At 40.6% G+C, this 27107-nt stretch overlaps 1 protein-coding gene across 1 annotated transcript in view; it reads left to right on the forward strand.

Moving 5' to 3' along the window:
- The window catches only part of pappa2 (pappalysin 2), a 146652-nt gene that overhangs the window by 36884 nt on the left and 82661 nt on the right, over nt 1-27107 (forward strand). The window contains exons 6-11 of the mRNA XM_041803688.1: nt 5935-6074; nt 6783-6936; nt 9074-9266; nt 12560-12693; nt 15852-16034; nt 19344-19647. Of these exons, the coding sequence (XP_041659622.1) occupies nt 5935-6074; nt 6783-6936; nt 9074-9266; nt 12560-12693; nt 15852-16034; nt 19344-19647 (1108 nt within the window). The remainder of the gene's footprint in view (nt 1-5934; nt 6075-6782; nt 6937-9073; nt 9267-12559; nt 12694-15851; nt 16035-19343; nt 19648-27107) is intronic.

Raw genomic sequence — 27107 nt, forward strand, 5'->3', positions numbered from 1 at the left:
GACCTTCTCTGAAAGAGACAGGGTTCTTTAACCTAGTATCTACTTTTCAGCATAGACGGCGCCTTTCCAGATGTGTAAGGTGCCTACGCCATAGCCACTAATGCAACCCCATACCATCAGATGCAGGCTTCAGAACTGTGCCAGGATAACAAGGTGGATGGTTCCTCTCCTCTTTGGTCCACAGAACACAGCAAAGTTTCCAAAAAAGATTTCAAATTTTAGAATCATTTGACCACAGAACAGTTTTCCATTTTGCCTCAGTCCATTTTAAATGAGCTTTCGCCCAGATAAGCTGGCAGCGTTTCCACGGTTTTTCCTCACACGGCGCTTTCTTTGCATGACACAGCTTATCTTGCATTCGTAGATGGAACAGTCAACTGTAGTGACAGATGATTATTTCACATGTAGTGGCTTTCAGAATCATGCCTGTTTTTGAAAATGAGCTCATTTTTTTTCCCGAAGTGGTAAAATGTCGCAGATTCAACATCTGTTACGTTGCATATGTTATATTTTCAATTTTTTCCATTTACATTTCACACAGCGCATTGTAATAATCAGTAAATCTGTCATTTTTTCCATTATTCATTAAATTGCACCTAACTGGGATTTAAAGCACTGATGAGCAGCACGCCACAGAAAAAACAGCAGACCACCAGCAGGTCATTGTATACATTTTTTTTTTTTTTTTTTCAGTAAAATTGAATTAGCGAGTACTTCAGTGGTCATTCATTAGGTCCTTTGAGTTCTTGTGTTACTGAAACTACTGTAAAATCACATCCATGGAGTGATAACTTTACAGCCTTACATGATATTGTGAGCTTTAGATAACTATTTCCGTACCCAGAAGACTTTGCTGTGACCATTTATTCTGTCTGAGTGGATGATATATTTTCAAAGTAAACTGTTGACTTTAGTCCTCCACTAAATGTCTCCCTCATGTGATTTGTTTCGGTTGCTCGGCATCTGTCCCTGCTTAAAAACAAGTTAGCGGATGACAAGTCGTCTCCGGAGGCCTTGTTGTTTAGTATGTTTGTATTTAATGTCTTCATTGTTCGATGTCTTCCCCGCTAAACACGCTGTTTCTAATTAGAAAACCAATAACTATCACGTCTGTTTCTCATTCTTTTACTATCCGCATGCTGCAGAAAACATCTATCTCTACTAGAGGGGAAAGGAATTCATCATTTTTGTTGAAGATCTGTGATTTTATTTAGTTTTTATTGAATTATATTTGTGTTTTCATTGCAGATATATTTTAATAAACACAGTAATCTACATCTTACACATTTCTTTTCTCACAAGAGACAGTACATCAGTAGATCTGTACCAAAAAGCATGAGCTTTCCTTGTTAAGAAATAATTAAAACAGAACGTTTTGTTCAGATCCATGCCAAACACAAATCCCTTGATGTTCACGGTGCATGTACTAACTTTCAAATTTCATTAAGATCTGTTGAGAAATCCTGCGTAGTAATGACCAACAGAGCAGCAGACCTCAGCGAGGGGCAGACTGCAGCATGAGATAAAACCACAGAGAAGGGTCATTATCATGGATTCATAACTGTTCTTTATGCATCAGTTCATCCTGATAGGCTACCTTTCACTATTTAAGGACTGTGCAAATTCTTAAATAACAAATTCACTACTGTAGTTAGACCTATCTTTTTGTGTTTCCCAGATCCATCTGAAAACTCATCTTAATTTCAGCAGCACTTTTAAATTCAGGGTTTGGTCTTAGTTTTTAGATGACAATATTCGTCATCTTCGGTCACATTTTATTCACTTGTAGTTAAAAGAAAAGTGGAACAAATTCAATACGCCAAACTGTGTTCTTTGCAGTCATGTGGTTCTGATGACGTACGAAAGCCCATTGGGAGTCAGTGAGGGAGTGCCATTAGGAATGAATGGGAACGAAGGAAAGTTAGTACTTTGAATCTCTAAATGGACCTGTACGCTGCAATTATCAGAAAAATTCTACACACATGCCACTACCATGAAAAAAGTGATTTTTTTTTTTACACAGCTTAAATGATTTACCTGTGGTGGAATCAATCAGTATCACAATTTTCCCATTTCTGTAAACCTCTAACCTTGCAAAACAGATGGATTCGCCCATTTCTGTCTTTCTCATTGGCGAATCCATCTTGCAAAGCTCCTGTCTGAACAGTTGGGCCTGGTTAGAAAGTGACAGGATCAGTCAGTGTCATGGGCAGTACTTTCGGGTACGGTGGAGTTGTGACGTAAGCAAGCAGCGAGAAGAGGCAGGTGCAATTATGGCGAAAGACATTAGGGTGGATTCTGCTAAAGCGCCAGTTTTATCAGGACTTGACGACATTTCTTCATTAAAGGAAGAACAAAGAACAGCATTGAATTGTTTTATTTTCCAAAACAACAAAAGTTGTGTACTGACATGTCTACAGTCGCCATGGTTCACGTTATGCAGCTCCGTGGAGTTTACTCCTTGGTTTAGGGCTACGACGTCACGTGTCTTGCTCCGATTGGCCCGTAAAGATGTGACAGAATATTCATTCAATCGCCCTCCGAGTTCTTCTTCAAAGGCTCTGCCCTTTCCCAAACGCTGTCTATGGAAGGCTTTCCAGATGGATGTGGGAAACAAATCTATCTGGTGTGTCAGGTTAGAAAACCCCTTAGTACCTAGCGTCGTCTAGCGTCACCTCGTCAAATGAAGGAAGACTAGAATCTAAAGTAGTCTTGTACTGAGCTAAGAGGTTAGCTGAGCAACTTTAACATCTGAAAAAAATACTAATTTTGTCACAAACGTGCTTTCAATTGAAACGATGATAGACTATTAACAGGATATAGAGTGGTGTAGGAATGAGTTAGCATTTTAGCATTTCTGGTTCCCTCGTCTGAGTCTATGGGATTTTTGACTGAGTTTTCAGTTAAATGCCTGAAATAAGGTCTGTGGTGAACACAAGCCCAAGAGAGTTTAACGTTATATCCGACAACATAAAATACATGTGAAATGTGCCCCACCTTTGAGTTGTGTTTCTTTTCACGTCTAAATGAAGGCGGTTGCTAAAAGATAGCTAACAAGGACTACAACGTTATCATCCAAAGTGCGGCAACTGAGCCGCCACTCACTTGTATCCGCGGACGATGTTAAATTCAGTTGACCGTGTTGTAGTCAATATAGCATGGCATTAGCTTTTTACTTTCGTCAGTTAGATTAACAAACCAGATACAGTGCTTATTTTATCACTTTATGAAGATTATCTTTTTGAACAATCAGTAAGTTTAATAGATGTTTACTGTTCACAGATCTTATTTCCAGCTATGATTTAAAAACCCATTGAAATAGCCCACAGGCTCGCTGCTGAGGGAACCCATGCAACGCTTACTTCCAAGTTTTGCCTGCAAAATTACGTCACGACTCTTTAAACTTGTGGTGCGAGCATCGACTGTGACAAGAATTGGACAAAGCCTGTGACTATTGTTCAATTACAGTAGGTGGACTCAAACAGCTTTTGAAGAAAATCTGTGTTGGCTTCCATATTGAAGTCGCTGTCTCAACCAAACTTTAGATCAACCTAATGGCAGACAAGACAGGAGCCCACTGAGCTCGACTTCCTGTCAGCTAAGCTGTGATTAGAGCTAGCCTTCTGTTTGACAGATAGGTAGCGTCTACCTTCACCCCCCGTACAGTGAGAGGACATTAGCCAGTGAAACATGTTTCTTTTTTTTGAACAAGGCTGTAAACCAGTTTACGGAAGCAGATTAGTGCCATTTTAGAAGGAGAAAATAATTTTTGACAAGTTGAGATTACATTCGAAATGACAAGAATAAAATCTAAATTTGGAGAATAAAGTCGAAATTTCGAGAGCAAAGTTGAAATACAATTTCGAGATTAAAGTCGAAATGACGAGGAAAAAAGTCGAAACTTGTTATTACTAGCAGATCATAGATGCTGTGTGTCTCTACAAAATGCCTTATGCCTGAAATTATACCTTATTATTGGATTTAACAACAAAGAGAATCTCTCTTTGCCACATAAACCTACAGCGTCTATGATCCGCTAGTAAGAAAAAGTTTCAACTTTTCTCTCGTCATTTTGACTTTAATCTCGAAATTGTGTTACAACTTTATTCTCGTCATTTCGACTTTAATCTCCTCATTTCAACTTTAATCTCGATTTGTCCAAAATTATTTTCTCCATCAAAAATGGCCCTAATCCGCTTTCGTACCGGTTTACTTCTTCTGTAAAATACAGCTTTTTAACACATGTTGTGCACGTGACCTCCGGTGTTTCTGCAGCCAGCCTCAAGTGGACACTCACCGTATTGCAATTTTTTAGCACTTCCACATTGGCTTCATTTTCAGTACCATAGGTTGCCGCTAGGGTGCAAGCGACCAAGTGATGTGCCATTCACAAACGAGCCTGTTCTACAAAACAGCTACTAAATTAGCGCCTGTAGCTTTCCTTTTCTCCATCGTTTGTCGTTATTTGATGCACATTTAAAAAGCCAAACTTGTATAAAAGCCATTTGGGAGCCTAACATCCAACTTTACTGAGCTGAGCCAAATGATCCAGATCTCTTAAAAGAGATTGATTTCCCCATCAAGACTGGGTTGACATTTGCTGAAGAACCACATGCAATATCAGAATTAAGTGCGAAATCATGACTAAACTGTACTGAACCAAACTGGACTGCTGTGTGGAAACGGTCCATACACAGGTATTATGTGACACCACCAAGCGGCAACCTTGGCCAGTGTAGAAGTGCTAAAAAACTGCAAGACAGCGAGTGTCCACTTGAGGCTGGCTGCAGAAACATCTTAAGTCATGCACACAACACATGTTAAAAAGTTTTTTTTTTTTTTTTAAACTAGAAATAAACTGGTTTATAGCCTGGTTCAAAAAACGGAGAGTGTCTCTAGCTAATGTTTTCATGTTCCCACACTGTGGGGAGGGTGGGGTGGGGGATTTATTTATACCACAATCATTTTGATTATATTTAGGAAAAACCTCATTGCACACTGATCAGATGCCTGAACCACCTCGACTGGCTCCTTTTGGTCTTTACCCAGAGTTCATGACCATAAGTGAGGGTTGGAGCAAAGACTGACCAGTAAATTAAGAGTTTAGTCTTCCGGCTCAGCTCCCTCTTCACCACGACGGTGTGGTACAACGTCTGCAGTTCCGCAGATGCTGCACCGATCTGCCTGTCTATCTCCTGATCTCTTCCACCCTCACTTGTGAACAAGACCCCGAGGTACTTGAACTCCTTCACTTGGGGCAAAGACACTCTCCCCATCTATCTGTATGTAATCACCTCTAAGTCTTTAGTGGATTAGTTGCAAAAGAGGAGCTATTTGCAAGCACAATTCTCGCAAAATCAACACTCTTTGACCGTCCAGTTCTAAGCTGATCATTACTTACGATTGGCTTCATCTGTCTTCTTCAGCCAAGAGTGGTGGTAGAGGTTGTCAGGGACATGAGGAGAAATATTTTTTAGCATTCATTTTTTTTTCTCAAGAAAACGGGCAAAAGATGGTCCAGATCAACCCAAAGCCACATCATCATATCCTTTTTCTGGTTGTTTTCAAACACTCAAGTTTGACTTCATCCCTGATTGCTTTTACTGTCACATTTCCCTGTTGTTTTACTGCAGTGGTCTGTTTCTCTTTTGCTAAATGTCCGCCTGCTGTGGTGGAGCATGTAAGTACACTAAAGGAGACACGAAGATGTTTTTTGTGTTCAGTGACACAGAACAGAAGCTAATCTGAAGGCATGTCCCGTTGTTGTTTGTCGTGCTAAAAGGCACAGAGAAATTGTAACTTGAATCCTTTGCATTTTACTGCAAAACCATCATGCAACCTTGATAGATTTAAAGTCGATGTCTGTTTAAAAGTCATTCATCTATATGGAGATAATCATTTTAACCAAACTGTGAATTTGATGTTGGTTTGCAGGTGGGATGGTGCTGAACCCGTCCTACTTTGGTACCATGGGTCACCACAACACCATGATCCATGAGATGGGCCACATCCTGGGACTGTACCATGTCTTTAAGGGAGTGAGCGAGCGGGACTCCTGTGACGACCCGTGCCAGGTAGGACTTTTAGGACGTAATGCTGAGCTCATCCCTGTTGCTTGTGCTGCTTTTCTTACCACCTAACTATCCCATAATTATGACTTCTCATATCTTTGAAGTCTCATAATTATGTTTTTTTTCTTAGAATTTTGAATTTGTATCTCAAAATTATAGCTTTGTATCTCAAACTTTTGACTTTTTAATCTCATGATTCTTACTTTTGTTCTCATATTTTCAACTTTTATCTCATAATTATGGCATTTGATCTCATAATTTTGACTTTTTATTCATAATTAGCTATGACTTTGTGATTGTTTTTCTTTTTCTGTTTTTAGAATTGCCTAACTTTCACATTATCTTTTTTTTAAAGTGGTGGAAAGGGGCTTTCAGAGCAGTCTCACAAATGACCAGAGGTTCCTAGCTGATAAAATCATGTGCATAAATTCACAATTTAAGTCTGAAACAAAGACTGCCAACAACTGCATTGACATTTATCGCTGATGATTGTGGTTGTGTGTTTTTAACCAGAATGAGAAAATGGAGGCTCGGGAAACCTTTGCAGATTGGACTTTTGAGCATTATTCCAGTAGTTTGAGATGGTGGATTTTTAACTTTTGTGATCTGTCAGATGTAATCATCAAGATTAAAACAAGAAAAAATGTCTTGAAATGTTTCACCTTGTATGAGATCAACTAAGAATACCTGGAAATATATCTGTGCTTGTAGGAGACTACCCCATCCATGGAGACAGGAGATCTGTGCGCTGACACAGCGCCCACACCCAAATCCAAAGCCTGCCAAGACCCCGGAGCCGTCAACGACACCTGTGGAGTCACAACATACCAGGACACACCTTACAGCAATTACATGAGCTACACAGGTATGAGCCAAAAACATCCTTCTCCATGTTGACCTGTCGTCAGCAGCTCGGTGGATTTGTAAAAGAGGGTTAGTGACTCACACAGAGTCAGTACACGTCATTGAAGAGTAGGAAATTAGCATTGTGATGGTGTAATGGTGGAGAAGAGTGTAGCACACAACCACTTAATGAACTACAGGCCCTTTTAATTTGAAACACAGTCTAGTAGGAGTAAAAACACATGGCTCGTGGTTACAACAGCCTTTCATTAGTCTTTAATTCACATCATTTGTTTATTTTTAAAGAGACAGATGTGAGGCATGTGACTCAACTTATCTCTACTTCAGACACTGGTAAAACACAACAGCACAAGTCCATCGTTCAACTCATTCAAGGAAGAAAAAGAAAAACGATTACTATCTACACTGCTTATCCAGTTTGATGTCATGGAAGTCACAAAAAGTATCTAGTTCATTGAAGCTATGTTTTGTTGCCTCTATGGTCTGCCCTATAGCCTGAATTTTTCAGTGTTAGCCTAATTAGATAAAGTATTATATTGACTAACTGACTAAAACCTTTCCTTGATGTCTTCTTTCTATTTTAATTTGCCATGCTTGACTGTTTCAGATCATCATAGATCTTAATATCAGACAATGATAACCCTAGTAAATACTATGAAGGGACTAAAGCCAAATGAACCTACCTGACCCTATGTGAAAACGTCATTGCCTGCCTTGCTAAACCATGGATTAACTGTAATTAACTGTTTTTGGAGAGATGAGTTCAATTTCACTTTCCACACCAAGGCCTGATTACTGCCAGACCTGCTGAATCCTGAAACCCCTTACATAGAACCTGTCAGACAAAGTGAAGTAGGCTAAAAGATCTCAAAAAGCAACAAATCATGGTGTCATCTGAAGAAATTCAAGAACAGATGAGGAAGTCATTGACATCTATCGGTCTGGAAAGGGTTAAAAACTCATTCTAAGGCTTTGGGACTCAGGAGAACCATGGGGAGAGCCATTATCCACAAATGGGAAAAACTATGAACACTGGTGAACCTTCCCAGGAGTGGCCGGCCTGAATTTACTTCAAGAGCACATCAACGACTCATCCAAGAGGTCAGAAAAGAACCCAGAAGAACATCTAAAACGTGAGGCCTGACTAGACTTAGTTAAGGTCAGTGTTCATGGTTCAACCATAAGAAAGAGTTTGGGCAAACATGACATCCATGGGGGAGTTTCAAGAAGAACTTAAAGGCTCGTCTCACATTTGACAAGAAAAACATTGTGATGACTTTTGGGAAAGTATTCAGTGGAATGACAAGACAAAAGCTGAACTTAATCATCTGGTGTAAAAAATAACAGCATTTTATCAAAAGAACATCAGACCAACAGTCAAACATGGTTGTGGTAGTGTGATGTCTGGGACTGAGTTTCTCAGGACCTGGACCACTTGCTGTAATTGACGGATCCATGAACTCTGCTCTCTACCACAAAATCCTGAAGGAGAATGTCCTGCCATCAGTTCAGGACCTCAAGATCAAGTTCATTTGGCTTATACAGCAGGACAATGATCTGAAACACACCATCAGTTCACCTCTGAATGGCTGAAAGGAACAAAATGAAGATATTGGAGTGGCCTTGTCAAAGTCTGGGCTTAAATCTGATTTACACCTCAAACAGGCCGTTCATGCTGGAAAACCCTCCAACCTGGCTGAATTAAAACAATTCTGCAAAGAAGAGTGGGACAAAATTCCTCCACATTGATTTGAAAGACTTATTGCCAGTTATCATAAATATTAGCTTGCATTTTTTCTCATAGGGCCAGGTAGGTCTGGATGGCTTTTTTCCCTTAATAGATAATATCATCATTTAAAAACTTAATTTATTTGATGTGTTTGATGATCTGAAAGATTTAAGTGTGACAAATATGCAAAGGTTGCAAATATTTTCACTCCTCTTCAAGCCATTATTCCTGATTATTCTTATATTTATAGGATAAGTCATTTAAAGGCATTTCCATTACAACTGAAGGGAATTTTTGCACTTCCACTCTCCGTTTATCTGCACTAAACCCTTATGTTTTCCAACACTATACAAGGATCTAAAGAAAGATTCTGTGTTTTAACCTGATCATTTCCTTTCCATTTCATCAGATGACAACTGCACCAACCATTTCACCCCTAACCAAGTGGCCCGGATGCACTGCTACCTTGACCTGGTCTACCAGAAGTGGCTGACAGATCAGAGACCTGCACCCATCCCGTTTGCCCCCCTCGTCACAGACCAGAGTCCTGATTCTGTCTCTCTTTATTGGCTGCCACCTATACGGGGACCGCTACATCAGAGGTATGAATGCATTCAGTCCTTCATTTTTAAACTGATCAACTCTTTCAATAATATGACAAATTAGAGAGCCAGGTTCTAAAAAGAAGAGCTTTGCTATTTTTCTCTCTCTCTTTCTACTTCTTCTGTTTCTACGGATAAGCCTCAGTAACAAGGTTATCAGCCAAATACAGTACCAATACAAAAAATATTCACCCCCTTTGATGTTCTACCCTTTTATTGATTTTATAAATCAATCATGGTCAATATCATTTGGCTTTTTGGTCCCAAAAAAGCAGAAAAACCGTGTTAATGTCAGAGTTAAATCAGATTTATACAAAGTTATTTCAAATGAATGAAAAATATATATGTAATAAATACTCACCCCCTTCATGTCAGTATTTAGTAGATGCATCTTTAGCTGCAATCACAGCACTGAGTCTGTGTAGATAGGTCTCCATCAGGCTTGCACATCTGGACACTGAGATTTTTGTTCTGTTCTCTGTTGGATTAAGGTCTGGGCTTTGACTCAGCCACTCCAGAACATTCCCCCTGTTGTCTTTAAACCATTACTGTGTAGCTTTCTCCGTATGCGTCGGGTCATTGTGTTTCTAGAGCTGTAGTTCTCTTGCACATTGAATAAGATGCCCTCCAGGATTTTACTTTATTTCGCTGCATTCATTTTACCATCTACCTTTACAAGCCTTTCAGGGCCAGCTGCCTAGTAGCATCCCCGCAGCATGATGCTGGTGTGTTTGTGTCGATATGCAGTGTTTGTTTTCTGCCAATGGTAGCTTTCTGAGGCCAAAAAACACCATTTTGGTATCATCACACCAAGCAACTGTCTTCCTCTTGACCATGGAGTCTCCCTCATGCCTTCTGGTGAACTCTAGTCCAGATTTAATCTGAGTTTTCTTCAACAGTGGCTTTCTCTTGGTGGTCTCTCTCACTAGTCTCCTTGTTGCACGCTCTCTCAGTTTGTGAGGACGGCCTGATCTAGGCAGATTTACACATGTGCCATATTCCTTCCACTTCTTGATGATGGATTTAACTGAACTCTGGGGGATGCTCAGAGCCTTGGAAATGTTTTTGTATCCATCCCCTTACAAATACTTTTTGATAACCTTTCCTCAGAGCAGTGTTAATTTCGTCGACTAAAACTATGACTAAAAATGTTCGTCGACAGCCTTTTTTTCCATGTTGAAAACTTGACTTATACTAACAACAACAAACTTAGCACAAAAAGTAAGGAAATATGTGTTTGGTAGATTATTTCTTTGTTGTAACAATGCTTCTTGGCAATAAATCTTATACAGTTGGAAAGCCTGTTTATTATACTTTGAAATGGTGCCACATTTGTAAGGAACATGCATTTGTGGGATGAGCAGCAGAGCTGAGTATGCAGGTTGTGTCCATGCCAAATCTTCAAGATTTATTGCCAAGAAGCATTGTTACAACAAAGAAATGATCAACCAAACACAAATGTTCTAAGTTTAGTTCTGTGATGGCAAAAACTGACAAAAAGTATGTTTAGTTTTTCATTAAGTTGACTTAAACTAGACTTAAAGGTAATGTAGTTTTCATTGGACATTGAAAATCTGGGATAGTTCTCCACTGTAGTTAAATCTGTTAAAATACCATGCATCTGTGTCTATTCTGCCTTTCAGCTGTAGAAAGCAGGGACCCCAGGTTTGGCAGAGTGCAGAGAACAAACTATCATGGTTTGGTACCAGATTTAGGCAAGAAAATAAATGCTTGGACTAAAAGTAAAAGACTAAAATGTGAGGACTTTTTATGGACTAAAACTAGACAAAAATATTTTTGAGTTTTCGTCGACTAAAACTAGACTAAAACTAGACTAAAACTAAAAAGGGTAGAAATGACTAAAATGTGACTAAAACTAAAGACATTTCATCTAAAGACTAAGACTAAGATTAAAAATAGCTGCCAAAATTAACACTGTCTCAGAGTTGCTTGGAATGTTCCTTGTCTTCATGGTGTAATGGTAGCCATGAATACTCATTAACCAGTGACTGGACCTTCCAGACACAGGTGTCTTTATACCTTTCCAGCTTCATCCTCGTCTCAGTTTGCACTGTCATCGACGTCCTTTATAGGTTGTTTCCACCGAGCGGTCCGCCTCAGTTCCGTCCAGAACGGCACGCATGTTTTTGTGTTTCCATAGAGTAAAAGTTGGAAAGGGTCCCAGAAAATTGATCCGTACTGTCCAACTTTTTGGCACCCTTCCACAGAGGTACCAATCTTACCTTTCTGTCCCAAAAAGGTGGAGCTACACACATAACAATAGGGGATTGTACTGATGTCACGTCAGCGCACGACACAGCTGCTCAGCTGGGCAGCAAAACACGTAAGTCTGCGCTGTGAGGAGCGGGCGAAAACAGGAGAGAAACGGGCTAATATCTGCTTAAATCAGGAATATTTGGACTCAACAGAGATCCAAACAAAGCAGAGCCCGAGGGCTCACATCAGCCTGGTCTATCCGCAATGGATGAGAAACTAAATTAATGCTGAAGTTTTGTGAATACGAAGCCTTAGAACAGTTTATTCTCTTCTGTAACTAGTTATTAATCTTCTTACTTTAGGTAACTTGTGAAAACATCGCTCTGTGGTTGTTGGACGTGTTTGTAAAACTTTGGGCTGCAGCCTATTTTAAAACGAGATCAGCGCACCCCGGATTTCTGACTTAATCTAGCTTGATTTTAACAGCAGCTAAACTTTTCCCTTAATTTTAATGTGGCGAATTCTCACAGTACAGCTCTAAACTTTCATATTTTGTGGTTATAAACTGTCATAGACTAAATATATTCACATAATAACATACACTTATGACGCAAAACGTCTCTGTACATGTATTTCATCAGCTGAGGAGCTGTACTGACAGTGGTTAACATAATTAAGATGGTTATTTTTTTTTTTAAAGCACTTTCAGCTGAAATAAAGCTGTTTAATGCTTATTCCCTTCTGTCACTCATCCTTTCTATAACTCTGCGGCTAGACCAGCAGACTCGCGCTGCATGTGACTTCACATTCATCACCTTTACAGCCCGCCCACCAGTTGAAGGCATGGGTGTCCGTGGTAACACAAACTATTTTGGGGTTTAGCGTACCAAACCATAACAAACTGTACTGAATCAAACAGGACCACCTGATGGAAACACGGCTTTAGTCTAGCACTTTGTTCATCTAAACTACCAAAGACAACAAATTTTTCATAATATTTTCATAACTGCTTTGTTAGACATGTAGATCTCCCTAAGAAAAGAATTGACAAGCTTTTTTGTGTTCTTTTGTCTCAGCTCTTCCCTCCATGGATCTAGTATGAACTGTGGAGACTGTGAGAAAGATGGCGTTTTCCACCAGTACGCCCACGAGGCTTCTTCACCTCGCATCTGTGACACGTCAGGCTATTGGACGCCAGAGGAAGCAGTGGGTCAGTCAGCACAATAACAACAAAAAAAAAAACATTGTACTGTCTGTTAAACAGATTTGAATGTGGGTTGCAGGTACAAAACTACATTTTACTTTGACTTTTTATTACTGAATCTATTCTGCATCTCTCTTTTCTTTGATAGTAGGGATCGCTGCCATTTTCAGATCTAGACTTAACTCCTGTCGACTGATACCAAGGAGTAAAGTTACCTCACTCCCACCAAAAACACACACACATAAACACACAAGCGTCTCTTCCCTGTAAATTTCAGGTGCGTGCAAGCCTAATGGCTCCTGGAAGAGGAAAAAGTAGAAAATCATTAAATGATAATTGGCTTCAGCTACAGACGTCTCTGTGTCTTGGTGTAGCCAAAGTGAAGTGGGATTATTAGACAAACGTCTGCTCTGGGTAATGTTTGGGTGCTGTTCAAACACTGAAACTCTGTCATAAACAAAACAGCCAAAAGAATTTGATCTTGTAATCCTATACAGCCCTACTTTGAAACACTACACTCCATGAAAGCACATGAATCTGCTTTTTCCTATCATAACTTCTTGAGAAGTTTGGTTTCCTCTGACAGATCAAGAAAGACCATGGAAAAAAAGAAGAACAGGAGAAAGATAAAGAGAAAGACTGATCCAAATACCATAAGAACACAATAAGACTTTTCCTTCTCCTCACTGGAAACTCTACCCAAATATGTGGAAATCCTCTGCTGGAATTTATGCTCCGAAAACAAGCGGTGAGGAGGAACAAGGGGGATTAGGGCTCCCTCTTTTTGCTGCGGGATCATTATGATGATAAAGAGTCAATTACAGTCTTACTCTAAACAGTGGTATGCACACAGCTGAGGAGACAGCCAGTCTGCTGCCCCCCCAGCTCCATTTTTACTCCTTCCCACTTTTAAAGATGGCGACGTGAGGGGTCAATTTGTCAGCCAACGGAGACAAGCAATACCGCCTTCATCAGGGAGAGGAAGAGGGGAAATTGGACAAATTAAGGGCTGGTACCGGGGTGGGTGTCTGCAAAATTCACATTTACATTTACTATACTCCAAAATGTTGTCTGTACTGCAGCCTGCCATGGGATTATGTTCTCAGATTGAGAGACAACATGATCCTGTGTTTCTTTTGAGAAGAATTAAATGAGTTTATGTGATGCATAAAGCCTTCACTGGTCCCTCAGTATATGGACGCCTGCTCTAGCTGTGAAGGTGATCCAGAAACGCTGCCATCCTCTCTGGACCAAAGCTCGTGAAAAATAGACTGAGGCAACATGGAAAACTGTTCTGTGGCCAGAAGAATCAAAATTTGAAATTGTTTCAAAGTCCTGCAGACTTGAGAGGAGAAGGACCATCCAGTTTTTTTTTAATCAGTGAACAGTTCAAAAGACTGCATCTCTGATGGTATGGAGATGCATTAGTGCCTGTTGGTGGGCTTACACATCTGGAAAGGCACTATCGATGCTGAAAAGTAGAGAGAGGTTTTAGAGCAACATATGCTTCCATCCAGACAGCTCCTCTTTCAGGGAAGGTCTTGACTATTTCAGTAAGACAATCCACAAACTGCATCCACCACAATAGCATGGCTTCACAATAGAAGAGGATGCTCAACTGGCCTGCCTGCAGTTCAGACCTTTTGAGGCATGACAAAACAGTACCCTGCTGCAGACAAGATGGCCGACATACATCCAATCCATACCGGAAGTCTCAACTGGAAGTCCGTGTGTCTAAGGTTAAGCTTAGGCCTTAAAACCAGAGTGGTTAGGTTCAGGGTAAGGCAGTGGGGAAGGTGATATATTTGAGATCCAGCACCAATGGTTAGGCTTAGACGTGAAAAAGACTAACAAACACTGGCAGCTGAGTCCAACACGAAGAAGAAACTTCCGCTTGAGACTTCCGGCATGGATTGGATGTATAGCGACGCCCATGTCGGCCATCTTGACTGCAGTTAGGTCCCTCTCAAAAATTCAGCAATGAAGACTAGAGTGTTGAGCAGGTAGAATCCTACATCAGACAAGAATGGGACGACTGGCTCTCCCAGAACTCCTGCAACTGGTCTCCTCACTTCCTAGATGTTTACAAACTGTTGTTAAAAGCAGAGGAGATGCTACACAATGGTAAACACAGCCCTGTCCCTACTTTTTTAGATGTGTTGCTGCCATCAAATTTGAAATGAGCTAATATTTTTACAATATGGTAAGTTATCTGATATGTTGTTTATGCTCTATTTGGAATAAAATATGGGTTTATGAGATTTGACAACCATTGCATTCTGTTTTATTTACACAGTGCCCCAACTTTGTTGGAAATGAGGTCATCATATAGGTCATCAAATATATAGGTTATATAGAACACCGAACTTTGACCTGAAAACTTTCAGCTTCTTGACCCACTTCTATACCACATACCATCAAACTGCATCATACTTCTTCTTCTGTGGTGCCACTTCATGCGCGTATGTGACTTACATAAGCTCTAACTCCAAAATAAAACCCACCTGCTCTGAAAAGGCAGCCGTCTGTTTCAGCATCAGACATCCTTCAGATTTGATTTTCCTCCAGCTTAGTAATTAGTGACGTTTAACGACACAAAAAAAGATCTGAGATTTCCTTTATACGTCTGTGACTTCAGCAGTCGTTAAAATAAGGAAGCAACAGTTTTGGGAAATTACTCTTTACAGTTCTGGTTCATTTACACGCCCATTAGGTCGATAAACGTCATCCAAACGGGCATGAAATATGTAACACCTCATTAACGTCCTGGTTTTTCCCACTTTCACAGTTGATAATAACACTACAGTAATGGTATTCCATTCACTTAATCATTTACTCTGTAACAATTAACAACTCATTTTGTCTGCTGTAATGGAGCTGCTACTGTGTTTCTGAACGCTGGCTGTGTTTTATGTAAGGAGGGGATGACTCGTAACTTCCTCAACTGGAAAACGGTTCTCTCTTGTTAATATGTCTGCTGGAAGTTGTTAAAAGTAATACTGGGAAATTTGTTAAATCCGTCACTTTTAAATAGAGTATGGCAAAGATGTTGAGGAAAAGGTAGGACGACACAAAAATAGACTCTTGTAAAAGAAGTCTGTAAGAACATTTAGAGACCCTAGAATCCATGAATCCAACCATTTTTGTTGTTTGCTAAACCCTAGGTCCTCCTGATGTGGAGCAGCCCTGTGAGCCCAGTCTGCAGGCCTGGAGTCCTGAACTCAGCCTTTATGACACCAACGTGACATCGCCGTGTCCTGATACCGAGGGCTGCACACTTACACTGAGCTTCCTCCACCCCATTGTTCCACAAGCACTCACTCTCTGGGTCACCTACATCTCTTCAAGTAAGTGTTTGTCATAAGAGCGTTAATCAAAAGGACTGTAGAAGAAATGTTGGGAGACCAAAATCAAGAAGGAATATACAGACAGGGTGGAATAAAAATTTTCTCTGTCCAAAAGCAGCTATAGAAGTTGATGAAACCAAAGGGGGCGTATTATTACCTTTGAAAACCTTTAGTTGTTTAAGGATCCATGTGCTGTGGAGACTGAACCACAGCTACAACATCTGAGTTGTCCAAACCAGTACCATTTCTAGGTGTTGTATTTGTATTCATCCCGAAAAGGGCTGGGCAATTAATTGCAAATTAGATTAAGCTTCAAAATCATGAAAAATGAGGCAGTAAAATCTGCTTGAGGATGGTGTGGGCATGTCTGTTGAATTTGATGAAGCCACGCCCACTAAGGAGAAATACAATCCTCTCAAATAAAAAAACAATGCTAGTCTTAATTGAGGAAAGCACTCACACCATTAGCCTGCCTCTTGAATTTTTGTTGACCTAGAAGAAGACACAAAGTCCATTTTCTGGCTCAACTCTCTGTTATGATGCTTTAAATCAGGGGTTTTCAAAGTGTGCGAGAGTAAGCCTCCCCTAGGAGAAACATTTTTTTCCATGGACCCCCACCAATGTAGAAGTAAGATTAAAAAATGTAAACATCTTCATTTTCAAATATTTATGTCTCGTCTTTAAACATTTTAATATCTTGGTTTGCATACTGATCACCTATCTTACCCAGGCAATCGGTTTTAATTTCAGTGTTGAACTTGTTGCATGTAAGACCTGATTATTATGCTCTAATTTAGTGGGAACTCAAAGTTTGCATCCATGCAGATGATGTAGGATTGCATAACAGCAGATCATCCTCCACCTTCAGCCTTGCCTGGTCCTCACTTTTGATCATTGTTGGTACCAAAAATCTGCTTTTGCACAGACTGTCTTACAACACTAAATGTTTGCTAAATGTCTCAGTTACCTTCTGTGACTGAAATTCCTTTTACCTCCTGTCAAAAAAATCCCCCTGGTTTGATCACTAGACTTGGTGCTTTTGTGTCAGTATGACCCGACGGTTCACACAGCCTTATGCTGTCATTAGCTTATACATCTTTGCAAATTAAACACTGTGGGCATCGAGTATCACCAGGACCAATGCAGGAAAAACCTAACTAGTTTCCCCCACACACAGCAGAACTTAGCCAACAAAATCTCTGTTTTTTCTAGTTTACGGTTCCACACCTCCCCTGAAGTTAGGTGGCGCCCCCCAGGGGAGGCTCGCCTCACACTTTGAAAACCACTGCTTTAAATGATCCACTGTAGCTGATATATTTGGCAAAATTTACCTCACAATGAACAAAAAAACAACATTTAACTGACTGTTAACTTTCAATAAAGGCAGTGACATCAGCTAACAACAGACAGTACAGACATGAACTGCTCTGGGATTTTATATTGTAGTGTTAAAGAGGCGGGACATCATGACATCATGAGCCCACATATTAGCCCTGCCTAAATTAAACCAAGCTAGGAAAGAGGTGAAAAACTTTTTAGAAGTCTAGATCCAGAGTTCAGTCACATGTAGATCTCAGTGTTTTCACATGTTTACAGCAACCACATTCCAACATTGTGTTTAGACACAAACTTTTGATTTCACTTTACAGGGTCTTTAAGTCGAATGTTTTGATGATGGGCTGAATTTCAGTCAGAGCAATCAAGGTTCACTTTATTATTCAGATGAAGGGCAATTTGTTTTGAATACAGTATAGACACTATTAATAGAAGCTTAACGAAACAGTGGGCGATAAAATAAATTGTGACAGAGCAAGTCCGCAAACACACACACACACACACGCTTAAGCACACACCGCGCTGAGGCAGATACAAAATCTCACACACACAGCACTGAGGCAGACGTGACACTCACCAAACTTTTCCCCCTCATACAGCTGTTTTAAGTGTTCAATGAAATTCACATAAGCTTTCCCTTCCTTCTTCGTTTCATAGCACAACCAAGGGTGCACACTTGGGAGCTCTGGCTTTTAGAAACATACATTTAAACAGTTTAAAGCGCTCTTACCTGGAGGCGCGCTGCATTTGAGTTCTGCCACATCCAGTTCCCATTATGTGAATGACGAAACAGAGCACATCATTTCCGCCTCCTATATAATTTAATGTTGCGCGCTCAAAGGGTCACATGATTCATTTATTGATATTTCGTTTTCTTGTGAAAATAAGAGGTATTTTGTGGTTTTGACTAAATTAAATAGGAGATAAAAACCCATGAAAAATGAATGAAAAATGAATGAAAATGATAATGTTTATTCAAATGTTTAGAATGTCTTTATTTAAAAGAAAATGTTGTTTTGAAGAAAGTTATGATATTCATGGTGCCCAGTAGGAGGGCTTTTGCTTTAATTGAAAGCTGCCATGGCCTAGTCAGTCAGTTGGTTCTGGGTTACAGAGCAGGTAACACCAGGTTTGACTTTGACTTCTTTTCTGCCTTTTGAGTTATTGAGTTATTGAAGGACTCTTTTGTTTACTGAAGGACTCTTATGTTTAATTGTATATAGTGTAAATAGTTTTTTTTCCCCATTTTTGCTCATTTTTTCCTATTTTTGTGCTGCACTTTGGGAGGCCGGCTGAAAATAAATTTCCCCTTCACTGCAATCTTCTGACTATGTCTGTGTTTTTGGGTGTTTTTGAAAGAACACTGCCACATAAATACATAAAACAATAAAATAGAAATACATAGTAAGAAATAACACAGGCACACAAACAAGCAATGGCAGCAGGGGAAAATTGATTTTTTTTTTTTTTTTTTTAGCCTTTTTGTCCTGAGTGCTGGCAGGCTGTTTCGAGTCCTAACAATGCAAAAACAAGTTAAGGTCATTAGGGGTCGAACCTGAGATTTTCCCACACTTTTAAAATTCCTCACAGTCTATTGTGGTTTTTAATACTGAGGAACCCATACCAAATAATACAAAAATGTTGAACAGATTCAGTAAAACAGGAGTAAAACTTCTAATATATTGTTAACTTTAAACTGCATCCACCCAGGACTCGAGGTGATCCTGCTCAGTTTGCTGTAGGTGTTTCCTCTTGTGCACTCCTACCCTGTGGATTTCCCCTAAGTTCAGTTCTGGGATCTATGACCAGTGTTTGGTCTTGGTGTAAAGACTGACAGTGATTTTAATTTGGATCAACAGAATAATTCTGTTGTTAAATCCAGTTTTTATGATGTGACATCTCTAAAACACAGTAGGATATAGATGACACAGAAATAAAAACAGACATATTTCTGTCTGTTTTCTCCCCTCACAGAAAACCCAGCCATCGCCAACATAGAGCTGATAACAGACACGGGGAAGAGCATCTACCTGGGACCCCAGCACGTCTTCTGTGACATGCCTCTCACGTTGCGCCTAGACACTCACAGCACTGCCATCGCTGCGATAAAGCTGTGCACCTTCGATGAGAAGATGGAGATTGATGCTGCCATGCTGTCAACAGGCCCTGGCAGCCCGCTGTGCTCCAGCTGCAAACCTCTGGTCTACAGGATTCAGCGGCTGCCGCCCTTTACCGCCAAACCGCCTCCAGCTCAGACCCAGCAGACCTTCACCGACAGGTAGAGGATGAGAGTGTGGAGGTTTGCTGCAGAGATATTATACATTGTTATGACTCCTGCTGTTATAGAGGTGTGAAATAAGTCAACAGCATGCACAATGAAAAGGAACAAAAGTACCAGCGAGGTACCAACTTTGACCTCAGGGCAGTCAGAAGTAACTGATCTTTGGAGCTGAGTGTTTGTGATAGAATATGGTGTTTTGAAAGGTCAAAAAGATAGAATGATGAAGTTTCAAAATCAATCTTAAAAATGCACCAGTAGGGAGCCAGTAAAAGGAGGCTAAATGGGGAAGTACATTCAGACGGGACGCAGTGTTCTGAACATGCGATAAATTATTAGGAGGCTTGGCTGTCCCTCTAAGAAAATGAGCTAAAATCATTAGGAGGTGTAGTGATGAAAGCATGCGTAACCTTTAAGTCTATTAGAGTCTATTAGGACATTAAATCAAGGTATTCAGAGACTGGCAGTCATCAGCGCTACCCAGTAGACCAGTCACAGGGCAATTTGATGCATAGAGTCATTTTCGAGGAGATGCATGTCAGCTACATGTGTTAGCCTCTGCCTTGGGTTCAGGCCTAAGCTGGGCTACGATTTGGGCTTAAGCCAGACATACATTATGCAGATTAAAGCTGACTATAACAGTTGTGGTGAACTGTCTGCTCACGCATGGGCATGACCAGAGTCCTCACATTGTATGATTGAAGACTGATGGATGGACAAATGTCAGTTTGAGAAAGTCCCTTTTTTCCCAACATGACTGTACCCCAGTGCACAAAGCAAGGACTGATGAATGCATGGTTTGATGAGTTTGATGTGGAAGACCTAGGCCAATCTACTATTAAAAAGATTTAAAGGAACCAGCTCCTCAAGACATAAAGTCTCCTTCAGCAGATTCCAGGCAGCAGGAGCAGCATACCTGAAACTCCTTTAACCCATTCTAAGGCGAACTTTGGGCAGAGATAGCAAAAATAAGTCTTGTGACTGAGTCACAGAGCGAAGACTTTAACTCTCAGAAAGTTTCACATGCATAAAATCACACAGATATGAGGGAGCCATGTGAGTAAAGCCTTATAAATAAGGATAAGGCAACCATTTAGCCTACGTTTTGATAAAGAAGGCCAACCAACTTGATAATACAGAATAGAATGATGAGTTAAGGACTTAAGGTTCGTTATAAACGTCAGTGCCTCAGGGTACACAGATTTAAGGCAGTGATACTCAACGTGTGGCTCCTTTGTGATTTTTTTGTGGCTGTTTTATGCCTTAATTTGAAATATTATTCCCCCAGAAAACCGTGATACAGGAAGCTTTGACCTCAGAAATAAATCACATTAATCAATTTGTTTCCCAGACTTATACAGAAGGCTTTGTCAAACTCAATTGTTGCATTTATCCCATTTTTGCCCTTTTTAACTTTTTTTTTTACCACTTTTCACCCATTTAAGCTATCTTTGCCATTAAATACCACTCGTTTTCCTACTTTATCCCATTTTTGCCACTTCTTTTTGCCACTTTTCACCATTTTTTCACCTTTTCACCATTTTTTTTTTGCCCATTTAAGCTGCCTTTTGTCATTAGATACCACTTGTTTCCTATTTTTTTTTTTTTGCCTTATTTTGCCACTCTTGACTCCTTTTGGCCCATTTTAGTCACTTTTCTCTCTTTTTTTTTGCTGTGTTTTTGCCACTTTTATTCCATTTTTGCCCCTTTTCACAATTTTTTTCACCAATTTTCACCCATTTAAACTACCCTTTACCTTTAAATAGCACGTTTCCTCTTTTTGGCCATCTTTTGCAACTTCTTTTAGCCACTTTTATCCCATTTTAGCCCCTTTTCACCATTTTTTTGCCCATTTAAGCTACCTTTTGTCTTTAGATTCTACTTGTTTCCAATTTTTGTGCACTATTTTACCACTCTTGACTGCTTTTTGCCCATTTTACTAACTTTTCTCTCATTTTTTTGGCATGTTTTTGCCTCTTTTGGACCAATTTTGACCCTTTTCACCATTTTTCACCAATTTCCACCCATTTAAACTACCTTTTGCCTTTAAATAGCACGTTTCCTCTTTTTGGCCATCTTTGCAACTTCTTTTTAGCCACTTTTATCCCATTTTTGCCCCTTTTCACCATTTTTTGCCCATTTTAGCTACCTTTTGTCATTAGATTCTACTTGTTTCCAATTTTTGTGCACTATTTTACCACTCTTGACTGCTTTTTGCCCATTTTACTAACTTTTCTCTCATTTTTTGGTATGTTTTTGCCTCTTTTGGACCAATTTTTGTCCCTTGTCACCATTTTTTCACTTGCTAGGAGTGTTCTTTTGCCATTAGGGTGTAATGGTAGCAAGTAGTACTGATTGACCAGTGACTGGGAATTCCAGACCGGTTGTCTGTAATGTGAGAGTAGTAGCACCAGTTGGCTGGACCTCTGTTGAATTAGGTCAGTCCCTTTAGAATTGGTGAATATGTATGCAGTCACTTATTTTACCTTACTTGTTCAGTTGACATTGGTTTGTAATGACTGCAGATGGGTTATGGGATGGTGTTGTGCCAAACTCCTGGCTGCATCAGCTTGTCAACAAAACCAATGAGTGACATCACAGCACCTTCATCCTCTTCTTTTTTATAGTACATAGATATTACAAGAACTTTTTCTAAGTATCATTAGAATTACATCAACCCAGAATGTGTTTTTAGATACATTCTTTTATCACAAACCATGCTATGAAGGGAGGAAACACGGGGCGTAATGGGAGCTGACAGGTGTGTTGTTTTTCTGTCCAAACCGGCGTAAAATACCCGGGACACCACCTGAGGCAAGTCTGGCTTTCTCTCAAGCTGTAGATGAATATTTATAACATTTAGGCTGTGCCAACTACTCATGCTGGGCATGCACGCACATAAACACTCATAAATGCACATGCCACCCTGTCAGACATCAGCAGCTCTGAGGAAAATAAGACTGGAGGTAAAAAATGAGGTTATTCAGGGTCAACACTAAGTACATGTTGCAGAGCATACCTCCATGTCTGTGCGAGTCCTCAGATCTGCTCATCCACACTTACTGTCTCCCTCCAAAGTGTTTGGGTCTGGTTCTGTTTGAGCTGCCCAAAACTCAAATGCTTCCAACATGGGGATGCTAAGCTGCGGCTACTGATCCAAATCTCTTTCAACAAGCATATATTCAATCAAAAGCATGCTGGACTTTTGGGGCTGAGTTGAATCAGTTTGTACAGTATCCTGTCTTGTATTGTGGGCTGTCCAAATGATTGCTGGAATCCAAATGTAAAGCCACAATCCAGTTTTTTATCTCACCACACTGCAGCCCTCCCTAAAAATGCCCTAAATCTCTCCTGTCCCATGATTTCTCGACAAGACTTTTGTACAAAAAGCCGATAAGTACCGGCCAGCATATGACAGTTGTCATACACCGGGGGCTGATTTCAAAGCTCTGGCAGGGCCGACGCGAGGTGGACGCAGTTTCAAAAACAGTTTATTTTTCAGGGAACACGTCTTCTATGTTACACAAGCTGTGTCTAAGTACAAAAAGATGTAAGAACCAGGGGGAATAGAGTTATGTGGGGCTGAGGAGGGCAGAGAGGGGTTGATGTGAAGGGAGAATGGTGTTTCAGATGAGGAAAAGAGAGAAACATAAACTGGAGGAAGATGGGAGAAGGAGAAATGAGGCTTAAGTTGAAGATACTAGAGGTGAGGAAGGAGGGAGACAACAGCACAGCAGAGGTGAAGCAAAGAAAGCAGAGGCACCTTTTTTTTCCCCTCTTTTTGAATAAAGACCAAATGTGAGCAGCAGAGGCCATAAACACCAGTGACTGCTTGGATGTGATCCTCAGCCGTTTCCTGCTGCTGAATTTGCACCACAGTGAGCGTCGGGAGGAGCACAGAATGGGGAGAATGAGTACGGCTGGCTGTATGATAGACCTTTTCAGACCACAGACAAGCGGACAGTTTCAAACTGTTTTAACTTATTATATCAAACCTTAACTATTATTGGGAACCAGTTTTTATTACCCTTAAACCTCCCCCAAATTTTACAACAGTACATTATTACTGAGTGATAGTAGTTGTATTATTATATAAGAAGAAGTATTATTGCTGAATGAGGAGGCTGACGTGATGGGACTGCATGTCTCCTGGGCCAAAACAAAGATCCAGGCATTTGGCGGCACCTTGGATGCTACTATCAAATCTGTGCCTGTGAATGGTGATAGTGTGGAAGTTGAAGAGCAGCTCACCTTCCTTGGCAGCGTAATCCATTGATCTGCTAAATGTGAGGTTAAAATCAGAAGAAGACTCGGACTCATGCATGGGGCGATGAGTTTGCTGGGCAAAGCGGTATGGCATTCCCGGTATCTGAGCATGCAGCCGAAAGGCTTTTGGTCCTTGGTCCTTGGGTTTTACTGTACTCTTATGAGGCCAGGATGTAGACTGGACTTCTTTGCAGTGACTTATCTCTGTGCATTTTTGGGTATCATTGGCATGACTGTGTGTCTAATGCTGACATGCTCATTAGAGCAGTGATTCTCAACCTTTTCAGCCCGCGACCCCCAAAATAAAGGTGCCAGAGACTGGGGACTCCATTGTACCTGAAGGTGGTAGAACAGCCAGGAACATTCAAGAGTAGTCGTTTGCAGACAAGGCTGTCCATAAAGGGGGATAAATGGGCTAGCTTTCTGGGGCCCAACCAAACTAGGAGACCATGGAGGTCAGCATGGTTCATTGTAAAGTTAAGCTGTGCTATGCATAGTTTATATTTAACCTGAATAATAACCACTCTTATAATAGAAACAAATATGTTTATTTATTCATGCGTGTAGTAAAAAGACTTCTTAAAATTATAAATCCTTTTTGTCAAAAAATAAAGAATGAAAATGGTTTAAAAATTGCTAAAATGGGTAAAAGAATGGCAAAAAAACATGGTGGAAAAGGTGGTGAAGTTGGATTTTAAAAGTAGCAAAAATGGGCTAAAGTGGCAAAAATGGACATAAATAGTGGTAAAAGGGCGTTAAAATGCGACTGAAATGGCTTTAAATTGGCAAAAATGGGGTGGGAAATTTGGTGAACTGGGATGAAAAATTGATGTAAACTGGCAAGAAAGGGTTAACTGATAAGAAAAAATTGGCAGATATTGGCAGAAATTGGTTAAACTACCAAAATTGGGACTATTGAATGATGAAAATTAGGTGTAAAAAGGGTTTAATAGTGGCTGTAGTGGGTCAACAGAGGCAATGTTAAGCTGAAGTGGCAAGAATTAGTTTGGAAGTTGCAAAAACAGGCAGAAAAAAGTGTTGGAAAGAGTTTAAAACTGACCAAAATAGATGTTAAGTGGCAAAAATGTGTTAAAATTGTTAGGGGGGAAAAGGATGAAAAGGGGTACAAAAACATTGACAAAATTTGTGTAAAGTGGCAACAGTGTAATTTGAAAAATATTCTTAGTTTTTTTTAGGTCATCTGGAGACCCTCTGTCAGTGTCTTGTGACCCCAAGGGGGTCCCAACCCCAAGGTTGAGAATCACTGCATTGGACCAGGAATGGGAAGGGTCAGCTGCTGGATACAGGAGTGGCAGCTGCTCTTCTACAGGCACGCTTCCTGGGATCTGATCCAGCTCATCGTAGACTGGGTACCAAGTGGACTGTAAACCTGGAGGGGGGGTATGCTTTTTGGAGAGGGCTAAATAAAAGTATATTTTGAGAGATGGTACATGGTCCAGAACAGTACAGGGCAAAGGCTGATACAACAAAATGCAGAACCAGCATGTGCCCCCATACCTGACCTGACTTAAAATCCCATCGGATAGAGTGCTTGCGGACTTGCAGAAAGTACACCTCCAAGCATGTTTCGTTTCATTTAATCCTTTGTCTCTTTTTCCTCTCCCTCCTCACAGTAAAATGAACTGCTTTTTTCATATTTTCTGACAGTTTTAAAAGTGTATTTCCACTCAGAATTTAACAAATGCTTGATTAGACTTCAAGTCAAATTTCTCAAGGCTTAACCTGAACCTTAGCTGAACCAGCCCTCGTTTACAAGAGCCAGCATGACCCCAGCACTGAAAACATCCCCACCATGTGAGGGAAACACCATCTGATGGGGGAGCAGACTCTAACACAACACCAGTCATCAGAGAAAGGAGAAGATGAAATATTGTTTAAATGTGTGTACAACGGTGAACCTTTTCAGCAGTCTGTTGGAAGCCAAAGATAGTGCTGCACTCAGCAGTTCACTGAGCCTTGAATATTTGTGAAGAACAAAAGTTTGAAACACAGGTTCAAACCATGGCTCCTGCCCTGCAGCCTCACAGCCAGCCAATAGCTGGGTGCAGTGGGTGAGAATGTCAGGCTGTTCTTTTCAGAGGGTTACATAAATCATCAAACTCAGGCTCCTTGGATCGGTGCGCTGGCAGAGCATTTACAAAGCTATGGATCATCTAAAATAATCATCAACATGCCGCATCCAATGGGGAATAAAGTACCCAAATCTAACCCTCCTCACTTTTAGAAACAGACTCTGTGATTTCAACAATCACACAAACTTCCTGCTACTTTAATCATCTGAGAGTTGTGCAAACTGCGATACAAACTTGAGCCCTGCCTGGGGCTCTTTTCTTGTTCCTGCACCTTCATGCTGGATTTCGGACCATTTCCGCCCACACCTGCAGTGCGTGCCATCCACCCCTGACAGGTGTGTCAGTACCACCCGTTTCCATGCCTGTCTTGCAAAGCTCTTGTCTGCAACAATTGTGGCGAACCAGACATTGTTTGAACCAATCAGCATCATTTGAGGAGAACCAGGTGGTGGCCATGGGCGGGGCTTACTTGTACTGTGAGCCATCAGCAACTTCTGTTTTACTCGCGGTTACCCTGGTGGAGTATAACGGCAGTTTTATCACAACTGGACCATATTTTAGAGGAAGAAACAGAACTGAAATCTTTTCATGGCAGAAAAGACGTTTCCATCCATCTGCTGACCTGCTTTGGCATGAGTTTGCAGCGGAAAGGGGCAGGGTATGTCAATGGAAGCTGGTGGAGCGGTTAGCTCGGCTGGTATAGCAACAGTTTAATCATAACTGGACCATATTTCTTTATTAAAACAAGAACAAAGAGCCACACTGTAAGCTCCTGTTGGTGGAGAAGACATTTTCGCTCTTTTCCTGGCAGTCGCATCATAACCCACAGTTCCTTAAACTATGGTAGCATTTACTGGTAGGTCTTTTGCAGTGCTGCACATATGTGCTGCAATTTCACATGTGATGTCACTCTAATAGGCCCGTGATATAAACAAGCGGCTGGGAGTCTCAGACTGATTTAACGCCTGGTCATAGCTTAGTTATAGCAATGTAAAAGTAATATTTAATGAACCTACTTTCATTTTTTTTAAATCATACAGAGGTGGAATTGTGTCCCGATCTCTGGAAAGTTTGGGCACCATAAAAACTGCAGTGCACTTC

The sequence above is a fragment of the Cheilinus undulatus genome, linkage group 13 (genome assembly GCF_018320785.1).
Source record: "Cheilinus undulatus linkage group 13, ASM1832078v1, whole genome shotgun sequence".
Classification (NCBI taxonomy): Eukaryota; Metazoa; Chordata; class Actinopteri; order Labriformes; family Labridae; genus Cheilinus; species Cheilinus undulatus.